This window comes from Pongo pygmaeus, chromosome 18 (assembly GCF_028885625.2).
Source record: "Pongo pygmaeus isolate AG05252 chromosome 18, NHGRI_mPonPyg2-v2.0_pri, whole genome shotgun sequence".
Classification (NCBI taxonomy): domain Eukaryota; kingdom Metazoa; phylum Chordata; class Mammalia; order Primates; family Hominidae; genus Pongo; species Pongo pygmaeus.
The window spans coordinates 4814638-4836292 of NC_072391.2; the positions used below are offsets into that span (position 1 = coordinate 4814638).

At 53.2% G+C, this 21655-nt stretch overlaps 1 protein-coding gene across 2 annotated transcripts in view; it reads left to right on the forward strand.

Moving 5' to 3' along the window:
* The window catches only part of C18H16orf96 (chromosome 18 C16orf96 homolog), a 44623-nt gene extending 26919 nt beyond the window's left edge, over positions 1 to 17704 (forward strand). Inside the window, exons 8-16 of one of the 2 annotated variants that reach the window (XM_054452531.1) lie at positions 4141 to 4215; positions 5267 to 5431; positions 8658 to 8776; positions 9298 to 9360; positions 10221 to 10313; positions 11348 to 11507; positions 11700 to 11799; positions 16284 to 16364; positions 17099 to 17704. In XM_054452531.1, the coding sequence (XP_054308506.1) occupies positions 4141 to 4215; positions 5267 to 5431; positions 8658 to 8776; positions 9298 to 9360; positions 10221 to 10313; positions 11348 to 11507; positions 11700 to 11799; positions 16284 to 16364; positions 17099 to 17316 (1074 nt within the window). In that variant the 3' untranslated portion in view covers positions 17317 to 17704. The remainder of the gene's footprint in view (positions 1 to 4140; positions 4216 to 5266; positions 5432 to 8657; positions 8777 to 9297; positions 9361 to 10220; positions 10314 to 11347; positions 11508 to 11699; positions 11800 to 16283; positions 16365 to 17098) is intronic. The other variant, XM_054452532.1, reaches the window with a different exon arrangement.
* Positions 17705 to 21655: the final 3951 nt, after the last annotated feature.

The following is a 21655-nucleotide window of genomic DNA, read 5'->3' on the forward strand; positions in this document are numbered from 1 at the left end:
CCAGCTTCCTGGGTCTTGTGCTATCAAGATTTCATTGCTGGCCAGGCGCCGTGGCTCACGCCTGTAATCCCAGCACTTTGGGAGGCTGAGGCAGGCGGAACACCTGAGGTCAGGAGTTCAAGACCAACCTGACCAACATGATGAAAACCCATCTCTACTAAAAACACAAAAAAATCAGCTGGACATGGTTGCGGGTGCCTGTAATCCCACCTACTCGGGAGGCTGAGGCAGGAGAATCGCTTGAACCCGGGAGGCGGAGGTTGCAGTGAGCCGAGATTACGCCATTGCACTCCAGCCTGGGCAATAAGAGTGAAACTCCACCTTGGGAAAAATCTCAGCACTTTGGGAGGCCAAGGCAGGAGGATCCCTTGAGGCCAGGCCTTCAGGACCAGCCTGGACAATATGGCAAGGCCCCATTGCTAAAAAAAATAAAAATAAAAATATTAGCCAGATGTGGCGGCATACGCCTGTAGTCCCAGCTACTAGGGAGGCTGAGACAGGAGAATCACTTGAACCCAGGAGGTGGAGGTTGCAGTGAGCTGAGGTCATGCCACTGCACTCCAGCCTGGGTGACAGAGTGAGACTCTGTCTCAAAAACTAAAGTAAACTAAAATACAATCTTAGGATTTTGAACCACACAAATGGTTTGTATTACCAATAGTTAAAGAAGAAAAATAAAAAGTAATGTAGAACTAGTGTGGGAATAGGCAGATCAATAGGCCAAGAAGGCTGGGCATGGTGGCTCACACTTGTAATTCCAGCACTTTGGGAGGCCGACGTGGGCGGATCACTTGAGGTCAGAAGTTTGAGACCAGCCTGGCCAACATGGTGAAACTGTGTCTCTACTAAAAATATAAAAAAATAATTAGCCAGGCGTGGTGGCGCATGCCTGTAATCCTAGTTACTTGGGAGGCTGAGGCAGGAGAATTGCTTCAGCCCAGGAGGCAGAGGCTGCAGTGAGCCAAGATCGCACCACTGCACTCCAGCCTGGGCGAGAGAGCAACACTGTATCTCAAAAAAAAAAAAAAAAAAAAAGGCCAAGAAGACCAGATCTAAGATTTTAGCATATGACCACTACAGGAAGGATGAATTACTCCACAACTAGTGTTAGGAAAACCATTGCGAGGAATAACAGTAACTCTTAAGTCCGATAGCAATCCTCTAGATGACACAAGGCAGTAGCACGGTGACAAATGCAGGATGGGAGCAAGATCTCATGACTGTGTCTCTGTCTTGCTCTCCACCATGTGACTTACATGTAAGACTTAGGTTTCCCAGTGTCACTTGGGGTCTTGCTCTGTCACCTAGGCTGGAGTGTAGTGGCCTAATCACGGCTCAGTGCATCCTTGAACTCCCAGGCTCAAGTGATCCTCCCACCTCGGCCTCCTGAGTAGCTGGGACTATAGGCGTGTGCCACCTTGCCTGGCTAATTTTTTTTTTTTTTTTTTTTTTGAGATAGAGTCTCGCTCTGTTGCCCAGGCTGGAGTGCAGTGGCGCAATCTTGGCTCACTGTAACTTCCGCCTCCCGGGTTCAAGCAATTCTTCTGCCTCAGCCTCCTGAGCAGTTGGGACTACAGGCGAGTGCCACCATGCCTAGATAATTTTTGTGTTTTTTTTTTTGTTTGCTTTTTGTTTTTGTTCGAGGTGGAGTTTCACTCTGTTGCCCAGGCTGGAGTGCAATGGCGCAATCTTGGCTCACTGCAACATCTGCCTCCCGGGTTCAAGCGATTCTCCGGCCTCAGCCTCCCGAGTAGCTGGGGTAACAGGCGTTTGCCACCACACTCGGCTAATTTTTTATTTTGAGTAGAGACAGGGTTTCACCACGTTGGCCAGGCTGGTCTCGAACTCCTGACCTCAGGTGATTTGCCTGCCTTGGCCTCCCAAAGTTCTGGGATTACAGGCATGAGCCACCGTGCCCAGCCAATTTTTTTGTATTTTTAGTAGAGATGGGGTTTCACCATGTTGGCCAGACTGGTCTCGAACTCCTGACCTCAAGTGATCCACCCACCTCAGCCTCCCAAAGTGCTGGGATTACAGGCATTAGCCACTGTGCCCAGCCAAAATAATAAGATTATAAAACATGAATATAGCCTGGCATGGTGGCTTGCACCTGTTGTCCCAGCTACCAGGGAAGCGGAGGTGGGAGGATCACTGGAGTCTGGGAGGTGGAGGTTGCAGTGAGCTGAGCTCGCACCACTGCATTCCAACCTGGGTGACAGACTGAGACCCTGTCTCAAAAAATAAAAATAAAAAGCATAAATAAGGCCAGGTTTGATGGCTCTTGTAATCCCAGCACTTTGGGAGGCTGATGGGGGAGGATCCTTTGAGCCTAGGAGTTCCAGACCAGCCTGAGGCAACATAGTGAGACCCCTGTTTCTACAAAAAAAAAAAAAAAAAAAAAAAAAAAATCCAGGTGGGTGGTGTCACCTGCAGTCCCAGCTCCTCCGGAAGCTGAGGCAGGAGGTGTGCTTGAGCCTGGGACGCTGAGACTGCAGTGAGCTGTGATCAAGCCACTTCACTCTAGCCTGAGTGACACAGCAAGAGCCTACCTCAAAAAATTAAAATAAAAAAATTAAAATTAAAATAAAGAGGAGGAAACAGAGACTCCAGCAAAGAAACGAGCCCAAGCCTGCTGGGCTGGGAGGGGGCCTGGCGTGCCTGTGGTTCAGAGCCCAGGCTTTTGAACAGACGTGCCTAGGTTTGAATCCTGATTCTGCCACCTGCTGGTTGGATCAGTTCCCTGCGGTTGCTGCAGCAAATCACTCTCGGGGTTCTGGAGGCGGGAATTCTGAAATCAAGGTGTCATAGGCTGTGTTCCACCTGAAAGCTCAGAGGAGCCTCCTCGCCTCTCCCAGCTTCTGGTGGCTCAAGGTGTCCCTTGGCTTTGGAGCAACTTGGATGGAGGCCGGGGTCATTATTCTAAGTGAAGCAACTCAGGAGTGGAAAGCAAAGACTGCACGTTCTCACTTGTAAGTGAGCTAAGTCATGGGTGTGCAAAGACAGACCGAGCAGGATAATGGACACAGGAGACTCAGGATAATAGAGAGAGGGGGAAGGATAGAAAACTACATATTGGAGCCAGGCGCGGTGGCTCACACCTGTAATCCCAGCACTTTGGGAGGCTGAGGCAGGCGAATCATTTGAGGTCAGGAGTTTGAGACCAGCCTGGCCAACATGGTGAAACCCCATATCTACTAAAAATACAAAAATTAGCCAGGCGTGGTGTTGGGTGCCAGTGACCCCAGCTACTCGGGAGGCTGAGGCGGGAGAATCTCTTGAACTCGGGAGGTGGAGGTTGCAGTGAGCCGAGATCGTGCCACTGCACTCCAGCCTGGGCGACAGAGCAGATTCTGTTAAAAAAAAAAAAAAAAAAAAACCACACGTTAAAGATACCCATTCACTTCTGTTGACACGCCAGTGGCCACACTAAGCTATAAGGGAGGCTGTGAAATGGAGTCTTGATTCTGGGCAGCTGGGTTCCAGCTAAAAGTCCAGAGTTCTGTTGGTAAGTGTGAGAGGGACACCCGACAGGAAGAGAGAAGTAGAAGTCTGTTTGCAGCTTTGTAGGAACTATGGCCTGACCCTCTGGGGAAATGGAGGCTCTTCCAAGCCGACCAGCTGCTGCTCCTATTACAAGGGGGATCTAGTAATTGGAGAGAGGGTGGAATTCATGGGGGCAGTTGGTTCTTTGTGGAGTTGTGGGGATGGGACGTGAGGTTTTTCCCTAACACTTGGGCACAGTGTGTGTGGCTGTGATAAGTGCTCAGTTGATAGTAGAATGGAATTCCTGCTGGGACCCCAGGACAGATCAGAAGTAGTAAACATGCCTTAAACATCCAGGGAGCGAGATCGTCCACATTGGTTTGTGCTTTCCTTCCTTGGGTCTAACTCCCCGTGGAGGAAAGTTCCTATGATACCACCTCTGAGGGGACAGCTTGTCCCAAGTCGCACGTTCCTTCCCTTCTCATCTGGGCACCTGGAGCCCTTGAGCCTGAGTCTTCTAACGTCCATGCCCACCTGCCTGCTGTCCACACGGCCCGCTATCCCTCCCCAGCACATGGCAATGGTAGAGGTGGGAGGTTGGCATTTTATCCTCAAGGCTCTCCAGGATGGCAGACATGCCTGTGCTTCTGTTCTTAGACTCTCCAGGCTCAAATCAAAAGACTGGAAATGAACAAGGTGAATAAGAGCACGATGGACGAGGAGCTGAGAGAGGTGAGTGAGCAGAGGTTCCTCTGCCTTCCCTGCTCCCCTACCCAGGGAACCAGCGCCATCCAGGCAAAGCCCGCCAGAGAGTCTTCCAGAATTTCCCTCCCCCTTTGTTCATATTGAAAATAGGAGTCGGCTGGGTGCAGTGGCTCATGCCTGTAATCCCAGCACTTTGGGAGGCCAAGGCGGGTGGATCACCTGAGGTCAGGAGTTCGAGACCAGCCTGGCCAACATGATGAAACTCCGTCTCTAGTAAAAACACAAAAAGTAGCCAGGCGTGGTGGCAGGTAACTGTAATCTCAGCTACTTGGGAGGCTGAAGCAGGAGAATCGCTTGAACCTGGGAGGCAGAGGTTGCAGTGAAGCAAGATCATGCCATTGCACTCCAGCCTGGGCAACAAGAGCAAAAACTCCGTCTCAAAAAAAAAAAAAAAAAAAGAAAAGAAAAGAAAAGAAAGGAAAACGGGAGTCACATCAACTCCCATTTTCAGCAATTGAGGATTATTAACACTCTACTTGAAAATCACACATCAGCTGTGCACAGGGTGGCTCATACCTGTAATCCCAGCACTTTGGGAGGCCGAGAAGATAGGATCACTTGAGGCCAAGAGTTTGGGAACAGCCTGGGAAACATAGCAAGATCACATCTCTACAAAAAAATTTAAAAATTAGCTGGGCATGATGGAGCATACCTGTAGTCCCAGCCACTCAGGAGGCTGAGGTGGAAGGATCCCTTGAGCCCAGGAGGGGGAGGCTGCAGTGAGCTATGATTGCGCCACTGCAATCCAGCCTGGGCAACCTTGAGCAAGATCCTGTCTCAAAAAAAAACACATAATATAATAATAAAATCATACATCAACTTCCCTGTTATAGGAAAACCTTGGCTTTGATCTCGAGATCATGTTTGAATTCATGTAGACCCCAGGGTTGCATTTAAGCCAAGGCTAAAAGTCCAGAGTCCCAAACTAGAAGCACCAGACCCAAGGGGTGTGATGTCTCCCAGCTTTGCCTTCCTCCATCCCAGCAGCCACACCTCCCTGAGCTCCCTGTCTCCCTAGAAAGCCGACAGGAGCGCCCTGGCAGGCAAGGCAAGCCGAGTTGACCTGGAGACTGTGGCCTTGGAGCTGAACGAGATGATTCAGGGCATGCTCTTTAAGGTCACGATCCATGAGGACAGCTGGAAGAAGGCTGTGGAGGAGCTCAGCAAGGACGTGAACACCAAGGTGAGTGCCGCCATGTTGATTTTCACTTTATTCCTAACAAATTAACTCAGAACTTAGCAACTGCAAACAACAAACGTTTTCAGTTTAGGAGGAGCAAGAATTTGGGAGTGACCCAGCAGCTTAGCTGGGTGGCTCAGGGTTTCCCATGAAATTGCAGTCAAGATGTCATCCAGGGCTGGTCTCATCTGAAGGCTCGAATGAGGCTGGATGAGCCAATTCAAAGAAGATTCCCTCACATGGCTGTTGGTAACACTCTTCAGTTCCTCATCCCATGGACTCTGCCTTTGGGCCACTTGAGTGTCTTCATGACATGGCAGCTGACATCTCCCAGAGCAAATGATCCAAGAGGGGAAGGAAGAAGCAGCAATGTCTTTTTTTTTTTTTTTCATACAGGGCCTCACTCTGGGCACCTGCCCCATACATAGTCAATAAATGAATTGATCCCCATTTCACAGAGGAGAACACTGAGCCTCAGAGAGGTTATTATACTTCCCTCAGGAAACGCTGCTGCTCATGGTGGAGCTTGAGACTCAAACCCAGAGCTGCCTGATTCTAAACCTAATTTAACCTCTTTGGGCCAGTCCAGCCACCTCAGTTGCAAGAACCATGTAGCACTGTCGTTGGACCAACTGTTCCAGTCTACTATGAAGAAGGGGTATGACTCCTCTAGACATTTCCCTGGGGTCTGATACATCACTGGCAGTAGTAAATGATGAATGAATAAATGAATGAGTGTCATGGTCCCTCAGAGACTCTCCTCCTCCATCCCACATCCCTGCGCTTACCCAGCCAGGAGAGTGGCATAGTTAGCCTCCAGGGCAGTCGCCAACCATACCTCTTGGTATTCACACGGTTGTGTAGCCCCCTCCCACATTGAATGGGACCAGCTTGTGTGACCAACAGGATATTAGAGAGATGATGGAGGGTGACCACCTTCCATCATAAAAGACATTGCAGCCAGGTGTGGTGGCTCACGCCTGTAATCCCAGTACTTTGGGAGGCCAAAGTAGGCAGATCGCTTGAGCCCAGGAGTTCAAGACCAGCCTGGGCAACATGGTGAAACTCTGTCCTAAAAAAAAAAAAAAAAAAAAAATCCGGGTGTGGTGGCACATACCTGCAGTTCCAACTACTCAGGAGGCTGAGGTGAGAGAATACCTGAGCCTGGGAGGTTGAGACTGCAGCGAACCAAAATCGTGCCACTGCACTCCAGCCTGGGCAGCAGGAGCACCCTGGCAGGCACTCAGAGTGAGACCCTATCTCAAAAAAAAAAAAAAAAAAAAAAAAAAAAAAAAGGCTCAGAACAACCAAAAGCAACACATGAAGAGATTTTATTTGTTTCCTGGTTTAATTGAACCAGGTCTACAAATGGGCTGGAGATGACATCCAACTCAGGAATTGTTGCTAATTGTATTAAACATGGTAAGAGTGTTGTGGTTATATAATAAAATGTTATCACGCTCAAATATTTATTAGTGAAATGTCACCATTTCTGTAACTTAAAAAAAATATTCCATCAGCTAGGTGTGGTGGCTCACACCTGTAATCCCAGCACTTTGGGAGGCTGAGGCGGGCAGATCACGAGGTCAGAAGATTGAGACCATCCTGACCAACATGGTAAAACCCTGTCTCCACTAAAAAATACAACAAAAATTAGCCAGGTGTGGTGGCGGGCGCCTGTAGTCCCAGCTACTCAGGAGGCTGAGGCAGGAGAATGGCGTGAACCTAGGAGGCAGAGCTTGTAGTGAGCCGAGATCGCGCCACTGCACTCCAGCCTGGACAACAGAGCGAGACTCCGTCTCAAAAAAAAATACTCCCTCAGGTGGCACAGTGGCTGATACCTGTAATCCCAGCACTTTGGGAGGTTGAGATGGGAGGATCACTTGGGCCCAGGGGTTTGAGACCAGTCCTAGCAACACAGCGAGACTCCATCTCCACTTAAAAAATATATTTTTGACCAGGTGTGGTGGCTCACACCTGTATTCCTAGCACTTTGAGAGGCAGAGGTGAGTGGATCACTTGAGATCAGGAGTTTGAGACCAGGCTGACCAACATGGTGAAACACTGTCTCTACTAAGAATACAAAACTAGCTGGATGTCGTAGTGGGGGCCTGTAATTCCAGCTACTCGGGAGACTGAGGCAAGGAGAATCGCTTGAACCCGGGAGGTGGAGGTTGCAGTGAGCTGAGATCACACCGTTGCACTCCAGCCTGGGCAACAGAAGTGAAACTCCGTCTCAAAAATAAATAAATAAAATAAAACAAAAGTAAATAAATAAGACCGGGTGTGGTGGCAATTAGGCTGGGCGTGGTGGCTCACGTCTGTAATCCCAGCACTTTGGGAGGCTGAGGTGGGCGGATCACCTGAGGTCAGGAGTTCGAGACCAGCCTGGCTAACATGGTGAAACCCCATTTCTACTAAAAGTAAAAAAAAAAAAAAAATTAGTCGGGTGTGGGGGCACGCACCTGTAATCCCAGCTACTTGGGAGGCTGAGGCAGAATTGCTTGAACCCGGGAGGTGGGAGTTGCAGTGAGCTGAGATTGCACCATTGTACTCCAGCCTGGGCAACAAGAGCGAAACTCCCTCTCAAAAAAAAAAAAAAAAAAAGCCAGCCGTGGTGACACACACCTGTAGTCCCAGCTACTTGGGAGGCTGAGGTAGAAGAATTGCTTGAACCCGGGAAGCAGAGGTTGCAGTGAGCAGAGATCGCACCACTGCACTCCAGCCTGGGCAACAGAGTGAGACTCTGTCTGAAAAATAAATAAATAAAATTAAAAATAAATAAATACAATTGATTATGATGGTCACACAACTCTGTAAATATACTAAACGCCATAAAGCTGCCCACTTTACATACAGACCCTCAATAAACATGTGTTGAGTGTGTGAATGTCAGGTGCAGTGGGACCATTGCGAGAAAGGTTTCGCAGACCACCCAGCCTGCAGTTGAGCTTGGTTTGATTTGGTCTTTTGGAGACAGTAGCTGATGGTGTTTTTTGCTTCGGCTGCTAGGAAACTCACCTTGCAGCTCCCTTCTACCAATAGCATCTAGTAGGGGTTGAGCCTCATCGAAGCTGTGTCATGTTCCCTTTCCCGGACGCCCTCACTATTTTAGTTGAATTTTGTTACACCCTGTAACTTCCCAGGTTGCTGCAACCCCTCTTCTGGAAGGAGGCAGGGTGTGAATTCATTGACTATTCTTTCTCGTCTTCCCCTTGGCTGTTGGCAGCTAGTCCACAGTGATCTGGATCCCTTGAAGAAAGAAATGGAAGAGGTCTGGAAAATCGTCCGGAAGCTGCTGATTGAGGGCTTAAGATTGGATCCTGACAGTGCTGCCGGCTTTAGGAGGTGAGTGCCTGCCCGAGCCCCTCCTGGTAGGGGTCCTGCTGCCCAGGCTGTGGGGAACACACCCTGCAAGCTCCGGGAGGAAAGATTCCAGACCTGTGGATGAGGGGACGGGGGCTTGGCTGCGGCTGAGAGCACTGAGGAAGAGGGAAGCTCTGGCCTGAGCTGGCAGAGGTGATCCAGCCCTATTCCCGCCAATGGGGAAACCAAGGCTCAGAGAGGGAAGGGGACCTGGGCAGATCCAGGACCCCTGACCCCCACCCAGACAGTGCCCCAGGCAGAGGGACCCAATATTTATGGGGCTCCTGTCCTCAGACCACCCCTCACACAGCTTTAAAGACCATCCCTTGTGTTTGGGGCGGCAGAGAAACCACAAGAGTGGTTGGAGACTGCAGGGCCTGTGGGGCTGAGCTGGGCCGGGCACTGGCAGGAGAGATGCAGCCCTGGGGCCCTGGCTGGCTGCAGCCTCCCACACACGGCCTGGGCCCGGCAGGGGCAGCGGCTGATGACCATGTGCCTTTCAGGAAGCTGTTCGAGCGCGTGAAGTGCATCTCCTGTGACCGGCCCGTGGAGATTATGACTGGCCCGTGAGTACCACAGCCCAGGGTGCCCCGGCCCTAAGGGCTTGTGGGGCCCATGGAGGTCATCTCCATGCACCTCCATGTGAACAGTTCCATGCATGCTGTGTGTCTACACATCCATATACAGCGTTCTACAGCCATCAAGTCCGTACACGTCCTCATGCAGCATTCTCTATGCACCAGGTATCTGCACATCCACATCCACTGTCTGTACCATCAAGTCCATACACATCCGTGTACAGTGTTCTCTATGTGCCATGTGTATCCACACTCATATACAGGGTTCCCCAGCCTTCAAGATACACATGTCCACACACACTGTTCCACAGCCATCAAAAATATACAAACATGCGGCCCTGTATGATGGCGCCTGCCTATAGTCCCAGCTACTCAGGAGGCTGAGATGGGAGGATGGCTTGAGCCCAGGAGTTCGAGGCTGTAGTGAGCTAGGATTGTGCCACTGCTCTCCAGCCTGGGTGACAGTGAGACCTCATATCAAAAAAAAAAGACCATGTTGGCAAGGCTGGTCTCAAACTCCTGACCTCAAGTGATCCGCCCACCTCAGCCTCCCAAAGTGCTGGAATCATAGGTGTATGCCACCGCGCCCAGCCTGGTTTTTACTTTTGGAAATAGAACAATTGTTTTTTGTGTCTTACTGTGATGATCAGAGTTCCTGAGATGCCTCTCGTGGGGGGGGGGGGCCCTTCTACTTCTATGCTGTGGATGCTTCTGGCATTCGAGGGTGGTGACCTGAGTCTGTACCTTCTTCCTCCTGCTGGGAAGGCTTCCTGGAGGGGTGGGAGCCGAGCCCTCTGCTGGCCTAGCACGCCTCCCACAGCCCCTGCTGCGCCCTTGTCCTCCAACAGACAGCTGATCACCATCCGCAAAGCCCACCTGCTGTCCCGGCTGCGGCCAGCCAGCGCCAACAGCTACGAGTACTTGCAGCGGCAACAGATGAGGTGAGCAGGATGGGCGCCCCGCATGGAGGCCGCCCTGCGTGGAGGCCGCTCTGGAGCCTAGGAACCCTGTTCCTGCAGAGACACATCCTCCAGGCCTAGGGACCTAAGATTGTCCTGGACATGGCCAGCCCTTCGCAAGACAGGCACTCCGAGAGGTGGCTGGTGCGGCAGACAGGCCCACGAGATGATGGCGGAGGGAGGAACTGACATATTTACTGCACATCTATTGTGGGCCAAGAACTGTTAGACGGTTTCTTATTTAAATCTCACAAGCCCCTGTGAGCTAGGGTTCCTATGCCCGTGTCCCTTTTTCTTGGCGGAGGGAATGGGTGATGATGGGGGACCCTCAGGGAGCCGCTGCTGTGCCCGGCAGGCACTGTGCCAACCGCTGGGGCTCACCTGGCCTTGTTGAGTCGTCACAGCTGCCCTCTAAGATGTATCCTGGTACCATCCCATGTCACAGTTGAAGAAACTGAGGCTCAGAGAACTGCAATGACCTGTCCAAGGTCACTGCTAGCAAGTCCAGGGCTGATGTCCAAACCCTCAGGTTTCCACCGCATCCAGCTGGCTCCCTGGGTCCCAGCCCCACCCCTCAACCTCCTGACATCCCACAGCTCTATGGATCTCCCCAGCCTCCAACCCTGCTGTGGGGACGTCTGGCCAGGTGGGGGAAGAACTGGTGAATAGTCACCACAGCCATGGGAAGGAAAGGGACGTGGGGGCCTGTGCTGACTCTGCCACCCTCCCTCCCTGGCTTCTTGAGATCAAGAGATTAGAAGGACACGCTCTTCAGGCCAGGGGTCCAAAGGGAAATGGCTGGATCTGGGGAAATGCAGGTCTCCATTTGATTCCTCTGCCCCACTGTGTGTGTCTGTATCCATCCACCAGGCCCCAGGCCTGCCTGGCTGTGCCAGCTAAACACAAGCTGAAAGAAATGCTGGTCTTCCCTTGACACTGGCCAGGCCCTTGGGGCCTGTCCTGGGCTCTGGGGTGCAGGGTCTCCAGGTCGCCGCTGACCCACTGCCCTGCCGCAGGGAACAGCAGCGGCTGCAGATCCAGGACCTCGGTATCCAGGAGGATTGTCAGCAGGACTGGGGTGATGGCCCCCAAAATGCCACCGGCCTCAAGTGCAAGTCCTGCAACCTGTCGACTCTCTATCCCTACGGGGATCCCCACGTGATCGACTATGACAGCGTGAGTCTGGCCGGGGCCTCCTTCTCAGAGGGTGGATGTCAGTGCACTCCAGCCCCAGGTGTGGGACCGGGCTCCGAGCAGTGGCGACCCCAGCAGAGGCTGCACTCTGTCTCCTGGGCTTCTGCGTGTGCCAAAGTTCAGGGGCAGATCGGGTCGGGGGCTCCGTAACCCGGGACCTGGGCCATCCAACAGGCCGAGGTGGACATCCTGGGCGTGGATGGGATCCTGTACAAAGGCCGCATGAACAGCCAGAGCGGGGCTCAGCCGTCGGCCATCGCAAAGGATCTGGCAGGTGAGGGGCGTAGGGCTCCCTGGGGCACCCTTGCCTGGGGCCCTGGTTCTGCTGGGCAGGGCGAGAGGGTGCAGGTGGGGCCCAGAGCCAGCACTATCCCTGACCGGGGAGTCCTCACACAGTCAGTCACAAAAATTGGGTCACAGCAGGCCCCCAGGAGACTCGGTGTTTGCAATGGGGGAGGGAGACTGCGGGAGCGAGGATCTGCTGTTCCTGAGATCAACAGCTGACCAGAGAGAGGGCTGTGGCCACAGGACCATGACCTGTGACGAAGGACAATGGGCTAGGAAAGGTGCTGGGCTGGTGCCAAGGGACGCCAGTCCACGGAGGAGGGACTGGACAGTTGCCCTGAAGCCCTTGAAGAGGGACTAGGACTTAGCTGGATGAAGGGGTCGGGTGAGAGGAGAGTGGCCGTGTGGCATGAACGGTGGGTGCAAAGGCCCTGTGGTGGGTGGAAGCCAGTCGCAGGCAGGAGCTCAGGATGCCGAGTCTCCCTGAAGGGCAGAGACTGGGGTGGGGCAGTGGGGTGACAAGGAGGAGACTTGGGCCAGACCCCAGAGGCTGTGTGTTAATATCACAGGCAAGGGTTGGGCCAGCGGGAGACCCAGACTTGTGCACATCTGGAATCAGCCGATGTGGTTGCTGCAGTGCTGAGGCCCGGCTCTGGCCGGCTCCTGCTGGGACCCCAAGACTCTGGAGTCCATCACTGGGTTCGAAGGACAAAAACAGGAGCCTTCTCTGCACACCCCTTGAAGGCTCTTCCCCCTTGGGGATGAGGAGTTCTAAATTTTGCCCCTGGGTGGGAGCCACACGCCGCCCCATAAGGAGCAATCCCAGAGCCACAAGATGGCCGGGGCCTGAACTCCACCCGCAGAAATTCTGTTTTTTTTTTGTTGTTGTTGTTGTTTGTTTGTTTTTGAGGCGAAGTCTTGCTCTGTCGCCCAGACTGGAGTGCAGTGGTGCGATCTCGGTTCACTGCAACCTCCACCTCCCGGGTTCAAGTGATTCTCCTGCCTCAGCCTCCCGAGTAGCTGGGATTACAGGCACGCACCACCACGCCCGGCTAAATTTTTGTATTTTTAGTAGAGACGAGGTTTCACCATGTTTGGCCTCAAGTGATCCACCTGCCTCAGCCTCCCAAAGTGCAAGGATTACAGGCATGAGCCTCTGCGCCTGGCCCACCGGCAGAAATTCTTTCTTGCCAACGCTGTACCTCCATTGACTCAAAGACCAGACGTGGAAGAAGGGAAGGGGGACTGTTTCATCAATGTGCTGGGCAGAGGAGGCACCCTGCATTCGTCTCCTGGGGCTGCCAAGACAAATTACCACAAGCAGGGTGGCTTAAAACAGCTGAAATTCCTTCATTCCCTGGTCCATGTAGTATCCCCTCCCATTGGCCGGGCACGGTGGCTCATGCCTGTAATCCCAGCACTTTGGGAGACCGAGGCGGGCGGATCACAAGGTCAGGAGTTCAAGACCAGCCTGAACAACATGGTGAAACCTCGTCTGTACTGAAAATACAAAAATTAGCTGGCCATGGTGGCACATGCCATTAATCCCAGCTACTCAGGAGGCTGGGGCGGGAGAATCACTTGTACCCAGAAGGCGGAGGTTGCAGTGAATCAAGATCACCCCACTGCACTCTAGCGTGGACAACAGAGCGAGACTTCGTCTCAAAAAAAAAAAAAAAAAAAAACAGCTGAAGTTCCAGCCTGGGCAACAACAAATTAGCTGGGCGTGGTGGCGTACACCTGTAGTCCCAGCTTCTCAGGAGGCTGAGGCAGGAGGATCGCTTGAGCCCGGGAATTTGAGGCTGCAGTGAGCCATGATCTCACCACTGCACTCCAGCCTGGGTGACAGCGCCAGACCCTGTCTCAAAAACAAACAAACAAACAAAAACAGAACAGAACAAAACCAAACAAAAACAACAACAAAAACAAAATACAGCCAGAGTTGATCCTCCCTCTGTCCTGGAGGCTGGAAATCCTAAATCAAGGAGTCAGCAGGGCTGCACTCCCTCCAAAGGCTTGGGGAGGGTCCCTCCCTGCCTCTTCAGCTTCTGGGGCCGATGGCACTCCCTGGCACTCCTCTGTCCCCATGTGAGCTTCTCTTCTGTGTGTCCCCTCTTCTGTCCCCCATAAGGACATTTGTCTTTGGATTTGTGCCCGACCTAACCCAGGATGATCTCATCTCAAGATCCTTAACCTAATTATACCTGCAAAGACCCTTTCCCCAAATAAGGTCACATTCACAGCTTCTAGGAGATGTATCTTTTTGGGGAGCACCATTCAACACACCCTGTTTCCAGGCGGACCAGACACCGTCTCAAACCCTGCATTCTCCCGGGTGGGATGTGGCTTCTCCTTGAGAGGACTGGCCGTTCCAACCCCTGCCCCCTGCCTGGTATCTGCTGGGAGGGCTCAGGCTGGGTGTCAGGGATCACCAGGCAGGATCACAACAGTGGCTAATATTTAATATTTAATGAACCCCAACTTCATGCCAGGCCCTGCCCCACCTCCTTCACCCTCCAACAACCTGCCAAGGAGTTTCACAAATGACCAGCTGAGTGAGGGCTGCTTGCCGGGGGGCCAGGGCAGATGGAGTCCACATCTGATGCACCCAGTCCTGTCCCCACTCATTCACTGGCCTCCCCAAGGGCTGTCATCTAGAGGGAGGGGCTTTTCCCCTTGGCTCATTCATTCCCAAGACCCGCACAGCAAGCCACGACTTGAATCATGATGGTGTCAACTGCTTTATCTTTTTTTTTTTGAGACGGAGTTTCGCTCGTTGCCAAGGCTGGAGTGCAGTGGGGCGATCTCAGCTCACTGCCATCTCAACCTCCTGGGCTCAAGAAATCCTCCCTCTTCAGAAGCCTCCCAAGTGACTGGAACTACAGGCGTGCGCCACCACGCCTGGATAATTTTTGTGTTTTTAGTAGAGATGGGGTTTTGCCATGTTGGCCAGGCCGGTCTCGAACTTCTGGCCTCAAGTGACCCACCCGTCTTGGCCTCCCAAAGTGCTGGGATTACTGGTGTGAGCCACTGCGCCCAGCCTCATGTAACTTATTGACTACTGTATATTACATTGAAATTGTGACGGATTTATAGCATCTTAAAGCTGAAAAGTGGTAAGTCAAACCATCATAAATCAGGGACCTTCTGTATTAGAAATCAGTTGGAAACCTGTCTGTGGCCAGATCTTGATCAGTTTGCTGTTGTCACTCATTTATTTCCCCAAAAGAACTTTCTAACTCAAAACAGACTCAAAGCCAGGTACAGTGGCTCACACCTGTAATCCCAGCACTTTGGGAAGCTGAAGCCTGAGGATTACTTGAGCCCAGAAGTTCTAGACCAACCTTGGCAACATGGTGAAACCCCGCCTTTACAAAAAATACAAAAATTAGCGGGGCATAGTGAGGCACCCTGTAGTCCCAGCTACTTGCGGGGCTGAGGCGGGAGGATCACTTGAGCCCGGGAGGTTCCAGCTGCAGTGAGCCATGAGTGCGCCACTGCGCTGCAGCCTGGGCAAAAGAATGAGACTTGGTCTCAAACAAAAAAGAAAGAAAAAAGAAAAGAAATGTCCAGAATAGGAAAATCTATAGACAGAAGGAAAATTGGTGATTTCCAGGGGCTGGAGTTTGGGGCGGGGAAAGGGAGAGTGACTGCTTAATGGGGACAGGGCCCCTTTTGGGGTAATGGGAAAGTTTCAGAACAAGGTGGTGGTGGTGGTGTGCAACACTGTGTGTGTCCTAAATGCCTCTGAATCGTGCACTTTAAACTGGTTAATTTTATGTTATGTGGATTTTACTTCAAATAATGAAAAAAAAAAACAAAGCTGAAGGACAGGAAGATGGGGGCATTTAGGTGCTCTGGCCCGCAGTGGGACAGCTAAACCATAAATAGCCCTGCCAGCATTTCACCTGTGGCTTACTGTGATGAAATCACGTCGCACTCCTCTCTGGCCTAGAGTTACTTTCAAAGAGGCTTCTTTTCTGTCTTAGCCTTGAGACACTATCCACTCAAGAAGGCAAGGAAGGCTGGGCGCAATGGTTCACGCCTGTAATTTCACCACTTTGGGAGGTCAAAGTGAGAGGATAGCTTGAGCCCAGGAGTTCAAGACTAGCCTGAGCAACATAGCGAGACCTCCTCCCTAAGAAACATTTAAAAAATTAACCGGGACTGGTGGGGCACACCTGTACTCCCAGCTACTCGGGAGGCTGAGGTAGGAGGATTGCTTGAGCCCAGGGAGTTCAAGGCTGCGTGTGCTCCAGCCTGGACGACAGAGCGGAGACCCTGCCTCAAGAAAAAAAAAAAAAGAAGGCAAGGAGGGAGGAACATTGATTATCCCATAAAGGAATGGACCAGGGAGCCTGGGAAATGGGGTTGGTCCCACCAGAGGGAGAAGCCTGGCCGGTGCTGGGATCAGCCTGACACAGGCCCAGGGGTGGATGCCACCCACACCTGTCTCTCTTCTTTTCTGCTAAGCTGTGAAGGCTCCGTGTCCCCCGTCACAAAGTCTGTATGACCGTGTGCACTCCAGTGCCCTATTTGGCGCCATCTGCCCCCGTGAGTACCTGGTTCCCAGCCCCGGCCCAGCTGTGATTCTGGAAGGGTCTCCAGTCCCTCCTCGTCTCATCCCATCCCCCACACCCCGCCTCGGCTCTCCTGTCCACGTCCTCCACCTCCTGCCTGCTTTGCATGCCCATGGCACTTCAGAGATGATTTCTGGCCCCGGTGCCATCCCCAGTGCCCAGGCCAGGCATCTGTCCCCAGTGTCCACCCAGCTGCAGGGGTGGGGACAAGGGAACTGAGGTTGGAAGGAACTGAGCTCCTCTGGTTCGAATCACCATGTAGCAGGCATCTGAGGGTACTTTACAGTTTACAAGGCAGTTTCTCCCTTATCTCATCAGAACCTCATCCCAACTCCTGTGAGGTAGGCACTGTTTGCCCATTTCACAGAGGAGGGAGCGGAGGCTGGGTCACCTTGAGCTGTGGCCCAAGATCACAGAGCTAGTGAGCTGGGAGCTGAGCCCAGATCCGTGGACTCCAAGCTCCATGTTCTCTCCCGGGGGCTCTGCTCCATTTAAGCAAACATTCCTGGTGTCATTTATCTTGGGTCACCCACCCAGGACATTTAGGGTGCCCAGGGCCCAGGCGAGGTATGGCGCCCAGCCGGCCATGGCCTGTACAGCGCTACTAGTCCTGGGCTTCTCTTCTCTTTAGTGGGGTTGGCCCCATCAGGCTAGTGTCTCCCAGGAAGGTTCTTGGCACACATCTGGGGTTTCTCCTGCCCCTCCCAGCCCCGTGCCCCCGCTCCAGTGCCTGCTCAGCTGCCTCGGGCCCTCACCCGACGATGCCAGCTCGACCACCTTCCCTGCCACCTCTGCCGCTGCTGCCACCGCTGATTCCACCCCTAAGGGAGCCCCAGCAGGCCCCAGGGTCCACGAGGCTCTCAAGAGCTCCATACATTGAGTCCCGAGTCGGCAGGAAGCCCCCCGAGGAGCCCGCCAACCCGTGAGCCCCACCCCACTGCGTCCCCCATCGCCAAGTCCCCTCCACGTCTGAGACTGGGGCCCATGCGCCCCCCCACCCCCACCAAGTCCCCTCCTCGTCCGAGGCTGAGGCCCATGCGCCCCCCAACCCCTGCCAAGTCCCCTCCACATCCGAGGCTGAGACCCATATGCCCCTCCCCACCCCCACCAAGTCCCGTCCCCGGCTGAGACCCAGGGCCCTGAGCCTGGCCCAGAAAGGGTGCTGGGGCCCTGGATAGAGGGGAGGGGTCTGTGTAGGGGACCCCCATGCTGACCCAGTGGCTGTTTTATCCTGTGCATGTAAATACTAACCGCACAGTGCACATTCTCATTCTACACTGTTATATAAACACAGCTTTCTAGAGTGAATTTTCCAACAAGCCAATTTAATTCCTTGATCTATTTTCAATACAACACCAAGTGGTTTTAAAAACACTTTTCCAGCCGGGCGTGGTGGCTCACGCCTGTAATCCCAGCACTTTGGGAGACCTCACCTGAGGTCAGGAGTTTGAGACCAGCCTGGCCAGTATGATGAAACCCCGTCTCTACTAAAAATAGAAAAAATTAGCTGGGCATGGTGGCACGCGCCTGTAATCCCAGCTACTCAGGAGGCTGAGGCAGGAGAATCGCTTGAACCCAGGAAGCAGAGGTTGCAGTGAGCCAAGATCAAGCCACTGCACTCCAGCCTGGGGGACAAGAGCGAAACTCCATCTCAAACAAAAAAAAGGAAGACAGATGAATTGGTCATGTGGGGAGGGAGGGAGGGGCGTGGGGCTCTGTGAATGGGGTAGGCAGGAAGGGAAAGGAAGGTCCCACCTTGAGGTGCTGCTGGAATAGAAGAGATGCTGTGTGGTGACTACCTCACACTGCCAGGCCCAGCCCAGTCCACCCCTGCGAGTGAAAGGTCATTCAACCTGTTCTCCCTTTCAAGGACCCTGAACTCATTAACACTAAGGGATAAACAACGGACGCCAGCACGTGTGTTGGAAAAGGGCACTGTGAGTACCCGAAGGTGGACCGCCCAGGGTGGAAGTTCAGGCACCAGACGGAAGGGCCTGGCATGCAGCGACTTCTTAGGGATGCGGGAATCAACACATGCTCCCTCCAACCCCCAACACCCACTGTCCTGGCTGGCTTGACTTCTGACTCTCCATGGATGTGCGAGCTCTAGGCAGAGACCTTCCACACACACAACCGGCAAAGAAGGGTTTCTCTCCTCTGCCTCCCTCGCCTTGCTCGTGGCTGCCCTGGGATGAGGGCAAAACGACTCCATCAAGATCGTGGCTTTGCAATTCCCCAGGAGATGAGAGATGACCCCGGGAAGCAGAGCAGAATTTGGCCAGCAGGCTCCCCGGTGCCTAGTGCTGTGCCACTGACAAGTCCTTGGTCATCCTGGAAGGGGCCCCCAATTCCTGCCCTCCCCAGAAGGACTCGGCAGCCCCTCACCTCCAAAACAGCCGTGTTCTTTTAAGGCTCTGTTGAAATACATCCGTTGCCCAAATATGAGCAGTGCTCAAAAACCCAGAGAACTTTCCAAACGCAGGAATTAGAAGTAGCCTTGTGTCAAAAGATCTCCATTCTGGCCAACCTAGGAGGTCTTCCCTATTCAGGGAGGAAGACCGGAGTCAAAGGACTCATCTGTCCTGTGCCAGGGACTGCTGTGAAAGCCCCTCAGAGACCTCCAGGGCCACAACAGCCCCACCCAGCCCCGCAGCCAGCCTCGGAGACAGCCTGGTTCCCTGTGGCTGGCCGCAGGGTGTTCTCAGAAAACCCTGGCTGGACCGCTGCAAAGACCCTGGGGACACTCAGCAGCCCCTGGTGAGTCCCCCTCGACCAAGAGCATCTCCCAGAACAAGCCGTCTGTTTTCACAGCCCTTTCCAGGGGGAGCCCTGCACACCGCCATTCATCCCACCCCACTGGACAGGGCATTTACTTCTGAAGTTCCCCGTGGTGAAAAGACAGACCCCCTTCAGGGATTCCAGCTGATTCCCAAGCAGGAGTTGGACTCGTGCATGGCTATGGTGGCATGGAGCAGGCTGGCAGGGGCAGGCCAGGCTGTGTCCCCAGTGCCATGGTCAGTTTCAGCCAGTTATGGCCTTAAGGGAATTTGCACCAAATCTTCCAGTTTCCAAGATAAGTCGGAAGTGAGGCTTTTCCCATAAACCCTCCTGATTTATTTATTTTTTTCTTGAGACGGAGTTTCACTCTTGTTGCCCAGGCTGGAGTGTAATGGTGCCATCTCGGCTCACTGCAACCTCCGCCTCCTGGGTTAAAGTGATTCTCCTGCCTCAGCCTCCCAAGTAGCTGGGATTACAGGCATGCACCACCACATCCAGCTAAGTTTTTGTATTTAGTAGAGATGGAGTTTCACCATGTTGGTAGGGCTGCTCTTGATCCCCTGACCTCAGGTGATCCACCCGCCTCGGCCTCCCAAAGGGCTGGGATTACAGGCGTGAGCCACCGCGTCCGGCCTCCCGTTGGTTTTGCTTTCGATTTTCCAGGCTTAGAGAAGTCATGGGAGGCTCCAGGTTCTTTGTGTCACATTCAAGGTCTGGGGCATGTGGCGATTTCGTAGGCCCACCTCTGGCTCCCCTAGAGTTAGTCCTAGCCCACGTGCGCAGCCCCCTTTTTTTTAAGATGCCCCTGCGACCAGGGGCTCCAAGCACACCTGGTAGGGCCTCTGCATCTGCCGGAAAACACCTGCACTGCCAGCCCCGGCACCAGCCCGGCCCTCCCCAAGACTCCCAGACTGCTCCCGCTGGGAGTGGTTCCCACCTGGCCTGGGGCACTTATTAAAAATCAGATCTGGGGCTGGGCGAGGTGGCTCACGCCTGTAATCAGCACTTTCGCAGGCCAAGCCAAGAGGATCATTTGAGGCCAGGAGTTCAAGAGCAGCCTGGGCAACATAGCAAGACCCCATCTCTACAAAAAAAATTTAAAAAAAATTAGCCAGGTGTGGTGGCGTACGCCTGTAGTCCCAGCTACTTGGGAGCCTGAGGTGGGAGGATCACCTGCTCCCAAGATTTCAAGGCTGTAGTGAGCTATGATTGCGTCACTGCACTCTAGTCTGGGGAACAGAGCAAGACCCTATCCCTAAAAAACAAATCAGATTCCGTGACCCCTCCAGAACCACTGCCTCAAGGGAGAGGCCGGGAACGTGGGTGTTCAACAAGCACCCAGGGGACCCTTGTGCTCTGGAAGTCTGGGGATTGAGTCTGCAGGCTCCCACTCACCACGTGGCGGGCATGACTAGATGGCATGTGAAAACAGATGTGAAAACAGTCTAGAAGCTATTTTCATTTTTTTCTGGTTTTTTTTTTTTTTGAGATGGAGTTTTGCTCTGTCTCCAGGCTGGAGTGCAGTGGCGCGATCTCTGCTCACTGCAACGTCCACCTCCTGGGTTCAGGCGATTCTCCTGCCTCAGCCTCCCGAGTAGCTGGGACTACAGGCATGTGCCACCATGCCCGGCTAATTTTTTGTATTTTAGTAGAGATGGCGGTTTCACCATGTTGGCCAGGATGGTCTCGATCTCTTGACCTTGTGATCCCCCCGCTGCAGCCTCCCAAAGTGCTGGGATTACAGCTGTGAGCCACCGTGCCCAGCCTGTTTTATTTTCAGTAACAGCCTTGAGGTATAATTGACACACCAGAACGTTCACCTTTCTAAAGCATGCCATTGAGTGGTTTTTGGTACAGTCACAGATCAATCACCATCATCTACCCAGGGAGCTTCCACAATTGTACGTCAGGGCCTCGTCCCAGAGAGTCCGATGGCATGAGGCCGAGGAACCTGTGGTTTGCCGGGTTTATTTTACCTGTTGTGCAGCCAGGTATGAGAACCACAGAACTAGCACAGAGGCACTCCACTGGGGCCATGGTGGCCTGTAGGAGACATGAGCACTGGCTGCAAACACTTCTGATTGTCCTAATAAGGGGGCTGCCCTTGGATTCAGTGGGGAGGGCTCAGGGATACTGCTCAGCACCACTGCAGGACAATGACACAGCCCTCAACATCAACAGTGACCATGCTAAAAAAGCCAGCCCTGCAGGAACCTCAAGTCTCTCCCGTCCTTAATGTGACCACTTGAGACCCCCAGGCCCAGCCCACAGTGGCCCCAGAAACAGAAATGAGGGTGGTGGGACAGTTTCCCCGGTATTAGTGACGATGTAGGGACGAAGCGTAGGGACACTTCCTAAACTTTGATGTCTATCTGGAACCAGGGGCTCCTGTTAGATCAGTTTCTGATTCAGGGAGTCTGGGCTGCAGCCTCACTCTAACAAGCTCCTGGCTGATGCTGGGGTCAGAACCGTGCCTTGAATAGTGAG